The 15,243-nt window shown below is 42.4% G+C and overlaps 1 protein-coding gene across 2 annotated transcripts in view; it reads left to right on the top strand.

Annotated features, from left to right (window-relative positions):
* The first annotated feature begins 7,383 nt into the window (after positions 1–7,383).
* nhs (NHS actin remodeling regulator) overlaps positions 7,384–15,243 on the top strand; it is a 57,851-nt gene continuing 49,991 nt past the window's right edge. For both annotated transcript variants that reach the window (XM_020702668.2, XM_004068399.4), the window contains exon 1: positions 7,384–7,858. In XM_020702668.2, the coding sequence (XP_020558327.1) occupies positions 7,579–7,858 (280 nt within the window). In that variant the 5' untranslated portion in view covers positions 7,384–7,578. The remainder of the gene's footprint in view (positions 7,859–15,243) is intronic.

The following is a 15,243-nucleotide window of genomic DNA, read 5'->3' on the forward strand; positions in this document are numbered from 1 at the left end:
GTCTGCAAGTGAATGTATCAGAATGGAGCAGAGCAGGGAGCTCGTGGCAAGCTCTTTTTCAAACTGCATTTTTTCATCTCCTCCTGGGTAATTTAAGCTTCATTTTCTTTCTATATGTCCTCCATCATGAGAAAAAGGCCACAAGAACATGTTGAAAACACCAAAAACACAATTTTATTAGAGTGGATCTTTAACATGTCCTGGAGTGAAGGTGCTACTGATTCCTCTTTGTGCTTAAAACCAAGAAAAATTGCACATTGGGAGTGTTCAACAGCGATAAAGGTGTAGATCCAGACAGATGTGGCCTCAACAGAACACTCTTTGAAACGCTGTTTGAAATCAGTTTTCACTTTACACCAAATTTTATTATTTTGCTTTTTCAAACAAAAGAAAAGAAGTGTCTGGTTTTATTCCATTTTGTTCATGTTCATTGTGAAAACTCTTTGCACCAGCAGGATTTTACAACCGAGTAACAGAGAAGCACAGAACAGTTTCAGTCCGCCGACATGCAGGTTTGACCTTTTGTGCCGCTGAGGATAATCTTTAGACCACTGTCAATTGATGGAACCAAGTGGTTGAAATCTATGGAAGCATGAATGATACTGCATGGATGTTTAAGTGACATGAACACCAGGGTGTGAGTTACCCTGAAATGATGCACGTCGCAGAACTGCAATGTGAGCAAATCAATAAAATGATTTATTTTTACCTCTGGAGTTATTCTTTCTTCTTCGGAAAGGTGGGATTGGGTTTTTGTTTTGGATGTTTTAGTAACCAGATTTTATAGAAATCTGTAAATTAGTTGTTAATTTTTTAGCTTTTATTGTGAAATGGATGTCTTTAGCTGAGTTTGGGGGTTTAGGACCACATGTGAACTCCTGCCCATCTTTAGAAAATGGCTTCTATGTTGCCCCATTCTCAGAAAATGTTACCCACATCACTACTGTGGCAGCTGTTATCCACAGAAAAAGAACACTTTGATCACTGGAGAACATTCTCTGGAGTTATATTTAGTCACATGCACCTGTACAGCGGTTGACCCGTCCGAGTGCTGCGGGTTTCTGGGTTGTTTGGGCCTATTAAGAGTCACAGAGAGGAGTCACTGTATATTAAAGGCAGTGCAGGTGTATCTTGCAGTTCCCTTAAGGCTAGTACAGCCAACCTAAGGGATGCCATAAAAGTGAAATGTACCCTTGTGATGCGTGTGGTAAGTGTATTGGTAAGTGTGTATAAGTTGCATGGACTTAAGACTTACCATGTTGTCGTACAGTGCCCTTACGCCACATTTTAGTCATTATTGAGGTGTGTGTATTGGCTCCTTAACACGTGACAAAGGTTGCATCCACGGGGTGTACACTGTGCAACAACGACCTTAAAATTTGCTCATTTTCTTGTCCTCAGACAGGCTACATCCCCCCATAAAGCCAGTACTGACCGCAATTACTTCAAAAACACAAAAGGGACAGATCCAGGAGGGCATAAAAGAAGCAGAACAATGGAAAAAGAAGAGCAGGCCTCACTTAATGGGGTTCAGGTCAGAGTTCATGATTCAACAGTCAGCAAGAGACACTTTTGGACAAAAACTGATCCAAGCAGAGAGACACTAGTTGCTTCTCCATCACACATATGTGCAAAACTTTATCGAAATTCTAGAATTGTTGAAAAACCCTATTTTACAATTGTACTGTTTCCATTCAATCCTAATTATGCAAATAAACCCGATTAGTCATTTAAAAACATGGCGACGGATGTGAACAATACTTTGATTTCCAGCAGATACATTCAAATTTCTGCCATCCGCTCATCATCAATCAAAAGCGATGTCGGAGTCTTGTTTAGGCCGTGGAGCGGCGAGCTCCTAACACGTGGGTGCAGCTACGAGTGAAGCCTTTCTGGGAAATGGTGGTTGATGGTTTTACAGAGGATATGTGAATCCAACAATTACACACGACACACTCAACTTGTGATGTCCGACATCATGCGGAGCCTGCTGTGCAGCGTCCAAGACGGACAGTTCCTATTTATCATCACTATCTGACTCATTGAATTAGAAAAAAATATTTCCATTGCAGTTTTTACGAAAAATGTCCATTTCGATGTGCCTCAAAAACCACCTCCCCCCTTAGCACAAAACTTTTTTTTTCCATAAATGTGAGTTTTCTTGAAACTGTCGTGTTTCCGTTAGTCTCATTTATCATTGCAAATCCAAATTGCGCAATTTCGTGGCCAATTGAAACGCAGCTACTGTTGTGCACGAAGAACAAGACTCGTCTCACGTTTGACAAAAGGGATTATCCTCTAAACTTTTAGAAAAATGTAACGGACGAGACGCAACACGTTAGGAACATCAAAATCCCAAAATGTTTTCATAGAACATCACTGTAACAACCAAACATGGTGGTGGTGGTATGATGGTCTGCATGGCCTGGTTTTATAAAATTGATGAAACCTTGAATTCACAGATCTATCAGAACATCCTGAACAATGATACAAACACATGTGAACAAGGTGCCATTCAATTAAAATTATTCAATAAAAAATAAAAACTTTAAAATATCTACATTTAAACAATTCTCCAAAACATTAATTTTATTTAGACAAATTTGTTTAAAACATTTTTAAAATGCAGGTTTATTTAATAGTTGAAACAAAAAATGTCATTTGGCTTAGTATAAAGTAGCAGAAACCATATCTTTTCGAAGAAAAAGCTAAATCCCGCTGAAACAAAAGAGTTTTTATAAAAAGCAGATGAAGTTGTGTTCACATATTCAAGCAGGGATTAAAGCGGCTGCAGCCGTAATCCTCTGGCCGTCCCCAAGCAGCTGTGCTTTCTGCAGCACAGACACAACAGCAAGGGTCAAGCAGATCTCTGCTGATGGCTGAAATCCCAGACCTCTGCTGATGCCCTCCCCCAAAAATATCCGCCGGCACACTTGGCTCTCATTTGAGACGGACATTTGTGGTGCTGCTCTATAATTAAGCTCCATCTATTTTTTGTCTTCTCATGTCCAGCAGCGACTACGATCTATCCTGATACATCCAACATTTTCACTGGCATTTTTTTCAGATGCTATTTATGGCAGTCAGGCTCTCAGATTTTGATTCAGCAGCTGAATATTTTATCTGCTGTGTTTGTGGTCATCGTTTCAGGAGTGGAAAGTGGGTTGATGCTGTAAATTGAGGGGGATTCTTCAGGTAAGAATAATACCTGGTAAACAAAAAATGCTGGCTGTAGACTTTTATTATCTCCAAAAATATACTTAGCAAAGTTCACACGGTGTTGCTTATATTTATGAACTGCTGCACAGCGGTACACAGCAAGAAGACGCTGGTTCAAATCTCAGCTGGGTTTTTTCTGTGTGGAGTTTGCATCTTCTCCCCGTGCATGTGTGGATTTTCTCCAGGAACTCCAGTTTCCTCCCACAGTCCCAAAACATGCTACATAGGTTAATTAGTGACTCTAAATCACATGTGTCAAACTCAAACCCCGCAGGCCAAATGTGGCCCACGTTATCATTTTATGTGGCCCGCGAGAGCATAAAGGTTATTAATTTCCTAAAAGAAAAACATTTTTTTTTGTTGATTACATATTATTAATGTGTAGCTGCTGTTGTAATTATTCAGTGATTGCAGGTCTTATGTGTGTGTGCAGACCATCAGTTGGATGCAAGGCTGTGTGCAGCATTTTTTAGTAAAATGTTACACGTGTAATACATGCTCTTTCTAGCTCAGTTTTATGTTATTTTTCTTTATTCACTTGGACAGTTTGATCCATCATTAATGGAGTTATATGGGTTTTAATAAGAATTTAAAATAATTTATGCTAAAGTAACGAGCAAACATATGTGTTCTGTGCAACTGTTATTGTCACTTTAAATAGTTATAATCAATAAATAATGAGTTATTTAACATTAAGGAGTAGTTACATTTATTGTTCATTACATTTAGTTACCTGTATAAGTTATATCTGGCCCTTTGAGGACAGCCCCTATGCTCGGTGAAAACGAGTTTGACACCCCTGCTCTAAATTGTCCCTAAGTGTGCATTTGAGTGTGTGTCCCTGCAACAGACTGGCAACCTGTTTAAGGTGTAGCCTGCCTTCACCCAATAGTAGTTGAGATAGACTCCAGCAACCACACGCCCCCAAAAGGGATGCAGCAGGTGTTAAAGATGGATGTGTCGTGGGCTTCTCTCAAGAAGTCCAGGAAAAACAGGAAAACAAAAACTGGTAGGCACGCCAGGAGAGATTTCATTGGGCTTTTCCCCATTTTAGAAGAGTCTTTTGGACATACAAAAAAATAAAGCAGGGATGAGGGCAAAAACAACGTACATATTTGTCTGACTTCAGATCACTTCACCTTCCTTGATCATTGGCTTCAAACTATCACTCCTTCTGCCATTGTGAGAATAAGGTGCCTCCTTATATACCTCTTTTTACCACTCCTACCTAAATAGGCATTCTACTCAGAAGAAACAATTATTTGCATATTTCATTTAACAGTATATTTCACATTTATTTCAACCACAATTAATTCCCCTAAACTATACCGTGGAATTTCAAGAAACAAAACCAAACGGGTTTAATTGGAAACAGCACTTTCAAAGACTGACAACATTATATAAACAGAAAAAAAACACAAATCCTTCGCTTTGGGTGTCAATGAAGGGGGGCGTGGCTAAGACGCCGCTGCTGCCGTTTGTAAACTTTAGTATGTGCCTGTATGGTGAAAACTATTGATGGCCAAGTGTGTACCCGAGGTCTAAACTGTGAAAAAAGAAGGGAAATTCGTAAGAAATTATGGTTTCACAACAGAAAAGTTTTTTTAACCAAATTATAAAGTACAATCTGCTAAAGTTACATCAGACAAGGTAAAAAACAATTGAATTGTCATTAAAACAGGTGCGGTAGTGTTTGTCACAAGAAAAAGCATCACGTTATGAGCTTTAAATTATGTCAGAGAAAGATTCCCCACACCATGATAGTACCACCTAAATTCTGCTCCCTGAGAAACATTAAGAAAGCCGGCCTTCCTCTTAAGTCAGAGACAAGCTCCCAGACAACAGCTGCATATTTGTGATTCCTTGTTCCCACAAACCAATATTTGATGTAGTCCGGTGAGTTTTAGTGTCTGCCATGTCACCTCACAATCTCCTCCCACAATGGAGGTGCTGCTTCATCGTATACACGTGTGGAGTAGGGTTTGCTTTGATGAAATGAGGAGACTTATCCAAGAGTCTTTCCCCTCCAATCGTAAATAACACTTTAAAGTTGTTTTGCATTTCAGGATGACGGCTGCTCCTTATGTGGAAACGACTGCATGTGAGCCCCGAGTATCTCTAAGTACATGTCTGTTCAGTGTAATTGCCATCCAGCCTCTTCGTCTGTTATTATGTATGTAATTATTACTATTATTTATGAGTATTAAATCTGATATTAAGAGATCCAGGTCTCTTGGTTCAGAAATCCTTAGGAACAGAGATGCTGCAGTTTGTTGAAACAAACTTAATCAAACCTGCATAAAGAACTCCACAATGATGTCATCATTGCATTGCAAAGCCTTCACACAGCAAAGATCACCAGCTTGCATCTGTTCAAGTTTGTCTCTTTGTAGTAGCAGCATTACTCAAAGATGACGGCATACGGCGTCCCCCTTTTGTCCTCGGCACGGCTTTGCAAAGGTTGCACTTCTGCTGTGGACGTTGGATGGGCAACAGGATGAGCCGTCAGGCCGCTGCTGTGTCTGCTCTGGCTGCCGGGATTTAACTAAACACTCATTCAGCAAATGTGAATGAAGCGGAGTTCAGGCTGTCACACCCACGCCCAGACGGGACAGCAAACACTGACCGGAGCAGAGACACCACACAGTCAGAGAGGAAGCCTTTACACCGTGTTGAATAGAACTCTGCATTTGATCAGTTCATAAAAGCACCAGCATTTTCATCTTTTAACACCTCTTCTCCTAATTTGTGCTTGGAACACACAACAGTGTCAACTTCACCCAAATGAATACTAACTTTGGCTGGCAACCAGTCCAGAGTGTACTCTGCTTTTGCCCTAGAGGAGCTGGGGTAGACTCAGCAAAACTGTGACCTTTACAAAAAATAAACGGGTTTAGAAGATGGAGTGATGCTGGAATTTGTATTTCCTAAAAAGATTATCATTACTCTTAAGTACTGTTGGAAGAAGGATTCTGTGGCTGTTCGCTCAGATAATCAGTCTGTTAATGGCTTCTTTTTAAGAAACTAGCTTTGTTTAAGTCACAAAAGTTTTCTTCAGCCTACAACAGAAGAAAAAATGTTAAAAGTAGTGATATACAATAAAATAATTACCTTAAAGATTTTTATTCAATCATGCATTGATAAAACATCCACATATTGAAATACGGGCAATGTTATGCATTATTTGTGTGTTCTTACTGATCAATGTATTGTAGTTGTGAGTCTTTGTCATTCCAAGAGTTCCAATGACATGGAGACAAAGTGTTTGTGTTGGCTGATGTCAGTGTGGGCAAATGCTTGAAATTAGCTTTTGACAAAAGCACATTAATGCGGAAATTCCATGCAGCCTGTGAATGCACCTCATGGGACTATTCAATCTGTGCAATAAAGTCAAAGATGAATGTTTGGACCAACTCTGGGATGGATGGTAAATGGTAAATAGCGTATACTTATATAGCACTTTCTACCTACAAGACCCAAAGTGCTTTACAGTCACAGACACATTCACACACTGGTGGCGGCTCCAGTGCCAAACACTGGCGTCAACCTCCCACCAGAGACAAGGTGGGGTTCATGTCTTGCCCAAGGACACTTCGACTCATGGGCGTGCAAGGCCGGAATCGAACCTGCAATATTACAATCGTGGGTGGACCGCCCTACCACTGCCCCACAGCCGCCCCCCAGGATGTTTATGGTAGCCAAGTGTGGAGGGAGGGAGACACTGAAACGTCATGGTTGTGAGTTTGAGCCCCTTGTCAGAGATGATGAACAATGCCTCGTCTGCAGTTTGGAAAGTTAGTCAAATATTAACAGCAGTATTTTTGGTTATTTGACCTGTTTAAGTGCATTTCTGTGTTTATAGTGTTTCAACTTAAAGAAGTTCTCTTCTTTTTTACATTGATGTTTTTCTATTTTGAATGTTTGACTTTGGATTTAATCTTTACATTTTCACGTGCAGTTCCAATATTTTTATTTTCATTTTTTTCCTGTAAATATGTTTTTATATAAGAAATTAAAATTGTGTTTGTGGTTGGCCCCCCAACCCTTGGGGCCCTTCAGTCGTTGCTGGTGACCGGGAAGAGTCCAGATCCATGGAGTTCCTAGAAATCCACTCCGGGTCTTGCAGGAGTCGGATTTTTTAAAAACCACCTCTCCTTTGGAGCAGAGAAAAGCAGATCAGCAGCGGGGCGGCAGATGACCCGGCGCAGCAGCGAGGCGCACCACAGCCCTCTAACAAATGAAAGGATGGGGGGCTTCAGCAGCAGCTGAGCGCACGGAGCCACACGCTGGGGCCTGAGGGGACACTTTCTGCTCACTCCGGCGGACTTTCACTGGATTTATTCCTCACTTCACAACAACATGCCATTTGCCAAACGAGTGGTGGAGCCGCAGTTTCTGTGCCGGTATCAAGTCCCAAATGAAGAGGGTCTGGTTTTCGAGGATCTGGTCTCCATCAGTAACGTGGCTCTGTCTCGGACCCTGCGGCAGCTGTCTGACTTGGCCAAACATGCCTGCTCCATTTTCCAGGAGCTGGAGGTCGAGCTCACCTCCACCAGGCAGCGGCTGGGCGGGCTGCACGGCAGGCTCAGCCTGCTCCAGCAAACCTGCTCCGGGCTGGACCCCAAAGAGGAGGCAGTGCGTAAGTACCGGGACCTCACTTCCTCACAGACACGAGCCGCTGCGCGCGCGCAACTTTCTTCAAAAAGTGTATGAGAAGGTTTGGTATAATGGAAACTTTCTGTTGATGAGGGGTGGGACAGACTGTGTGTGCGCATCCAGCAGCTCAGCTGTTATAACACAACAACAAACTGCAGTTCAGGCTGTTTGTTTGGAGTAACGTTGCTATGACGCACTTTTAGGCGCACGAGGAGCGCGTTATCCAAGACTCATGAGGTCAAGCGTCCCCGCGTGAGCGCAGCTTTCCCAATTTACGAGTATGAGTAAGCTGCCCCCCTTCCCCAGTCCCAATTCACCCTGATTCACCTGGGTCTGCACGGACCAGGCTCCCTCTGGTCAGGTCCATGGGGAGGGTGGTGTCATCAGATGGGTGGAGCCTTTTTCCCCCATTGATGCAGCTGTCTTTATTCATCAAGCCGCTGTGCTTGATAATGCTGTGCTGAATTATGAATGAAGAAGCCTCTGATGCATGCAGAAATATGGTCGCACGAGGCAGCCCAGGACGTCCTGCATGCAGGGTCACCAGTTCAAACCCTTTTGTCTGAAAACCTTAATTGTTTTAAATTATGCTTTTGAAATGAATGGTGTCTCTCTCATCTGAATGACAATCTGTGTAAATGGAGCTGCCTGAGGCGTGGGGATCTGTGTGTGTGTCTGTGGGGGGGGGGGGGGGGCAGGACCACTGCAACTTTTTTTTTGTCATCTTAAAAAAATGCAGATGCAGATGCTGACCTTTGCTGAGGTATTACTAGGTCTGTCCCCTGTGTGCACCCTTCTGGTTCCAGTTTGAGTGCATCAGAGTTGGGATGTGAAATCTGCATGTAAGCAAGTTTTGAAAACCTGGGAGAATTGTGAATCAGTTTTATAGCAGCGCCTTTTTTTTTACAGCACGTTGGTGCGTTATAGTTGACACTCACACGTGTTCCTACCCTGAAGAGAACTAGATTTTGAGCGATCCAAAGACAAATGTAGTATCCTGAACTTCTGTGTTTCTCACACACTGCAGCTCAGAAGCAGGCAGGCGCCTGGCATATGTTCCTGGGCTCTGTGTTTGGACAGCTCTCTCCTGACACCCCATCAGTGCCGGCTCTGGCTGACCATCAGTGCCTTCCAGGCCGTGTGCTGCAGAGCCGTGCTCCAGCACTGGGTTTAGAATTACACAGGCCCAGTGTGGAAGGAGCGCTGCAATACTTGTGGCGGCAAGTGGCTCTCTGGCTTTTCTGGTCCAAGAGCACATGGCTGGCAGTTTGAGCGCATTCCTTAAAGCAGCAGACGGAGGGAAAACGGTGGTCTCGCAGCGCTGGGCGAGTCCATACCAGCAGCTACTGGGGTGGACAAATTTACTCACCTCTCCATGAAGGACAGCACAGCTTTTTACACCAGTTTAAATCCATAATTCAGTCTCTGTCGCTCTATAAACATTTAATAAAACAAGAAAACCAAAAATCACACTTTAATAATTGTCATACTTTTATTAAACGGTTAGTCAGCCTGATGTTAAAGACGCACTCCAATCATCTTTTGATCTATTTTCTGCTTAACAAATAGGATCTTTTTCAGGCTGCATTATTTTGTCTGCTTCTGCAAATTGAACAAAGAAATACTCAGAAATGCTATTTTAATTTTCTTAACATGTCCTTCGTCAGGAGAAAAAATGCCACAAGAACATGTTAAAAACACCATTTTCATTGGAGTGGATCTTTGCAGACAAGTCTGCATCAAAGTCTTATCTTTCAGATAATCCACTTCACAGATATTGCTGCTGGAGTAGACAAGTGATTCTATTTTATTCTGAAAGGTTAACAATAAACCACAAAGTTGCGCAACAATTCTCCAGGACAGAGAGGAGGTCGTCTCGTGCAGCGCTGTGACACGGTGGTTTGATCGGCGTGCATTCGGCCTCCCCGTTCTCCGGTCCAAACTGTCAGGAGTTACAGCAACAAATCCGGTTCAGCTGAAAAGCACATTAGCTTTTTCCCCGTCTGCATTTCATTGACCCACTCCGTCCATTACTGTGACTTTGATCTACTAAGTGAGACCCGCATTGACGAGCCAATGTGCACTCCATCGCAGGTCAATATATGTGTCAGCGTTGGGAGCTTCCAGTTGAATGTCTGCTGTCGTGCTTCTGTTTTGAAATGAGGAAAGATGGAGTGATTTTCACAGAAACTCTGGGCCAAGAGCCTCTGCCTCTCTTCTCTTTCATTAGCAGAACTATAGGCATGCTTCTGCAGGTCCAGACATCCTGCTGTGATATAGTGCCTCTGCTAATTATAGTGCAGATTTCAAAGATTCCTGCACCCACCCACCCACCCACCCACCCACCCCCTCTCCTCCCCATCCCCTCTCCAGACAACCTTGAAGCTGCACTGCTTTTCACACAGCTGAATCTTTCTGGTTCCAGTTTTTTTTCTGAGTCGGAGGCTGAAAGAACCGGCTCTCTCATTACCTGTTTTCATCTCGACACTTCACCCCCCGACCTGCATGTGAAGTGGTTTCCGCTCAAACTTTGTGTCAAGCCGAGCATTCCAGAGCGCCAGGAAACCACAGCGCTGGCTTGTTTCTGAGACCTTGCACCCCACACATGCTCCCTAACACAGGAGCACAGTGCTGATGTCATTAGACGGGATGGGGGAAGGAACCAGAGGCTTGCATTTTTTTATGAAAGGAAAAGTTTTTTTGCTCAAATGAAGGACACTTGTGAGTTAGTTTTGTGGAGGAACCCCAGCCCTGAATCTCTGCCTTCTCCAGCTTAGTCTTCTGTGAGGACTCACGAGTAAACGATCTGGAACTGACGGCGTTTTTCTCACATGTTGGGTATGAGCGCTCCACACAGACACACCCCCTTATTAAATACATTTCCACAGCAGTCATTACTCTTTATGGAGTCCTGGTTGCCAAACGGGAGGACAATTAAAACCTCTTCTGAAGGAGAGCTGGTGGGGGGGTGGGCAAAGTCATCCACCCGTGACCTGAAAAGCCTGCTGACCTCCCTGCACGCACCCACCCCTACACGGACCATCAACACGCACAAGAGCAAACACATCCGCCCACATTGTGTCTTGTTTTTGTTCAGAGTGTCCAGTTAGAGCTGATTTAACAGTTTTCATAAATTCCTTTATTCCTAACGGTTCTTAGATTCTGTTGACTCACTATGCTGCGCGAAAAAGAACCTGCAGACCGGTTAGTCAGCCTGATGTTAAAGACGCACTCCAAACAAAGCTGCATTTTCACACCAGAGTTCAGCATGAAGTCCCACGCCGATCATCCTTTTCATTTGTTTTCAAATCGTTCCCAGTGGTCGTTTAATTCTAATTATGCCGTTATTGGCAAATAAAGAAAAACTGTTGTTTTTTAGGACATAGTTCTGCAGAGCGGCAGTAGTTCATCAAAAAATTACCTCTGAACTGTGGGCGAGATGGTTGGGGTGGAGTAAACCCGCCAACCTAACATTATGGACCTAGTCGTCTGCAAGTGGATGTCTTAGAATGGAGCGGAGCAGCGTACTTTCAGCGCCACAAAAACGATCATTTTTCAAGCTGCATTCTTTTGTCTGCTCCTGATTCACAACAATTTCATCATCATCATCATCATCATCATTTATTTATTTATAAAGCACCTTCCACCACCAGCCAAGGAGGCCCAAAGTACTGGACACATGGAGAACGAAACATACAAGAATTAAAAGAAAAAACCCAAATTAAGCATCGTAGAGACATAAATAGAATAAAATAAAAAGCATAAAAGCATATTAAAACTTTGTAAAGAGAAAAAAAAGAAAAGAATAAAAAGCATTAAGCACATTTCTTTGATTAAAGAAATACTCAGAAATTCAATTTTAAGTTTAATTTACTTTATATAGTACAAACCAAAAGTTTGGACACACCTTCTCATTCAAATGAATGAGGTGAGTCCAAACTTTTGGTCTGTACTGCATGTGTCCCTCTATCATGAGAAAAATGCCACAAGAACATGTTAAAAAACCCATTTGCATCGGGGTCATTCTTTAATTTATTGCAACACACATTTTACAACTCTTTATTGCATTCTTTTCCATGGCGACCTGGAGAAATATTGACAACCCGGAGGCTGTAAAACCTTTGTCGGCTGCTTTCTGTGTCACAGCCAGAAGCTTTTCCGGCCCTCCACACATTCAGACCATCGTTCCGAAATAAGAGATTCCACTCTGCTTCCGCTGCCACCACAAACACTGAGATCTAAGTGTTACGCAACAGCGTCAAGCCTGAGGCAAATATCTGGATCTTTAGAGAAGAAGAGAACGTCAGAGTTCTGCTGAACTCTGCTGATTTTGGAGCGTGTGAAAGTCGGATCACTTTAAGATGACAGAGGAGGAAAAGGTTCTGCAGATTTAGATTTGGCAGATCTGCCTTTACATTAAAAAATACATAGAGAGTGATGGTCTTTCTGCAGCTTTGCCTGATAATAACAATAAGAAAAAATCATCCTTCTTAGAGTGGGTTAGTTAGACAGAGTTTAGCACAGCCTCTGCCATGCAGGTGTTTAGACTGGGATCTGACAGGAATGTGAACTCCTCTCACCTTACCCCCATATGTTCACGCAGACCAGCCAGGTCGAGCCTTTAAAGTTAGAGAAGCTGTTTCCATCAATCATTTTGCCAGCACCCAAGCGATGCCAAAATAGGAAGCACCTGTTGGACAAAAGGCTCCATGGAAATTGTTATTATTATTTTTTAAGAAAATGAGACTACAACAAAATTTCTAACAGACAGGAAATATTTCCAAGAGACAATTTTGATTTCAGACTATGTTTATTTAAAGTTAAAAAATTTGCATCTGCTGGCCTCCAGTCTCTCCTGCACTAACAAGTTCAATCCAAATTTACTTTCAGTTCAGCTCGTCTCCACTGAGCTCTTTCTCTTTAAAAGGTTTTCCAAGGATTTTTTTTTCAGAAAAAAACCAAATGCGTTCTCCTAAAATGAAAAAGAATTAAAGACCAGGAAAATATCCAATAAAATTTCTTAGATTAATCCAATAAAAAAAAATCCATTTCACAGTTTTTTTTGTTATTTTCCAGTGCCAAACAAAGCCTTGCTAGGAAGCCTGGGTGTTTCCAAACAGTCTCACCATGAGTGAGTCTTAAAGCTTTATATTTTACTTACATTTTTAGATTTAGAACTTTTCTAAATGGATGACAACTTTCTGAAGTTAAGTCAAGCAAAAATCTCCAATTGATATCTGAAGATCAAACTTGCACTGAGGATAAAAAAGAACCAAAGATTACATAATTTCAGATTTTTTTAAATAACTAATCTACCTTAGATAGTTCTTTCTTTGCTTCATAAAACGGGTTTCTATGTGTTCTCAAAGACCTGCATGTTGCTGCATATTTAACTCCTGATGGATCAGGCATGTTCTGCCGGATAAGCCGTCCTCTGCTCTCCTCTCAGAGCTTCTGTCATTTCGGGGTCAACTCCCTTTCATGCTCTTATCTGCTTCCTGTACCATCTTCTTTGGCTCCTCGTGTCTCCGTGATTTGTGCCTCCAGTTCAAGTGGAAGACAGCAGACCATAAACGCCTGCTGGAGACCTGTTGAACCAGCACCAGTGACCTGGATACAGAGGTCCACGAGTTAGACTTGCTTTGCTTTGTCCTGTGACGCCCAGACCTCTGAGTGAAGCGTTGCTTCCAGACATTCCTCAGAGTTAAATTATTGCGCTGGACTTGTTTCTTGTACACCAGCAGTCCTGCTGCACGCTGTAAATAAAACATTTAACAAACACCTTATAGATGAAAATCAATTAGATCCACTGACATTTAAACTTTAATATGTTTTTTAGGTAAACAAGTCTGCAATTAAGGAACTTACTTAGACAAACTGTAATAAAGCCACCCTAGGACAGACTGGCGACCTGTCCAGGATGTCCCCTGCCTTCGCCGACAAGTGGCCGGGATAGGCTCCAGCAGCCCCGTGACCCCGAAAGGGACAAAACGGGTTTAGAAGATGAATGAATGAATGTACGGTAATAAAGCCTAAAAAAAGTAAGTGAAAAAAACAAGTGAGAAAGTCACTAAATGTCATGTTTTTGTTACGAGGCTCTGCTTTAATCTGCCTCTGAGCTTCACTTGTTTACCTGAGCTAATGTCCCTGTGAGATCCACAAACAGTGGAGGTAAAACCCTGAGAACCCCCAAAAACCCTTTTTCAGAGGAGTGTCACTGAGGTCCACACTTTCCTCCATCTTCTAATGCTCTTGAAGGGGATTTCCGTTAGCAATCCGACATTTTAAATGAGTTTGTTTTAGTTGTTAACTTGTGAAAAAGTATCAAAACCAACACTGATGACACCCCCCACCCCCCACCCCCAAAAAAGGAGTGGAATTCCAGCGGACGCACCATTTTTCGTCGTCAGCAGTATAGTTTCAGAGATCCCAATGCATTATGGTACATAGATACCAATGATAAATTAAAGTCTTAAGGTATCACCGTAAATGGTTGTATTGATGGATTTAGTCGACATGTAATGTTGATGGAAGCTCACGCCAGCAACAAAAACATGGCTTTTATTTATAAATATATGTATGTATATATATATATATCTCAGATGATCTGTGATCAATTTAGATCCTGCTTTTGTTCAGGTGACATTCTGCTTCAGGAAAACCTGACTTCGGACTTTCCTGGAGGGGGTGTTCTGCCACTTTCCTACACTGAGATACAGCCAGTCCCAGCTCCCAGTAGCCCCTCAGGGAGAAGCTTTTCACTTCTCAGCTGTCTGAATTAAACATTTACCGACCATCAATCAACCCGGAAATCAATTCTTTGTACTCTGAGTAAATCTCTTTGCTTTAATAATTTATGTCATTTGTTCGCACAGACTGTGGATTCAGTATTTGTTCATGAGGGAGCAGCTCTTTTCTTTCCAGCACCTCCCTGCCGTCACATGAGTCACCAGATGTGCCTTCGGCTCAGTTTATATTATTCATCTGATTTTCTGTAAACTCCTTTTCTTTCGTTTTTACCAAGAGCTGCCAATCCCAGGAGGTGTTAGTGTCTGGTTTGCACAGCTTTTATACTATACATTGGAGGAAGCAGGAAATTCCAGTTGATCATTAATCCATTTACGGCTTTCCTAAGAAAAAAGAAAATCTGATTACTGATGCAAAGGTTTCCCGCTCTCCTGGGACTGGAAGGGGAACTTCCACTGAAATCTGAGTGCAGGCTGCATGGGCTGAACATATTGTTGTGATGTAGAAGGTTTGGAAACGGTTAAACCTCTAGACTGCTCAGATTTTTACCATGGCAGTGGATTCAGGCTCTCCAGAGCAGAGTAACTCTGCCATAACCAGCTCCAGTCAGTTTACCAAACA

This window comes from Oryzias latipes, chromosome 4 (assembly GCF_002234675.1).
Source record: "Oryzias latipes chromosome 4, ASM223467v1".
Taxonomy (NCBI): Eukaryota; Metazoa; Chordata; class Actinopteri; order Beloniformes; family Adrianichthyidae; genus Oryzias; species Oryzias latipes.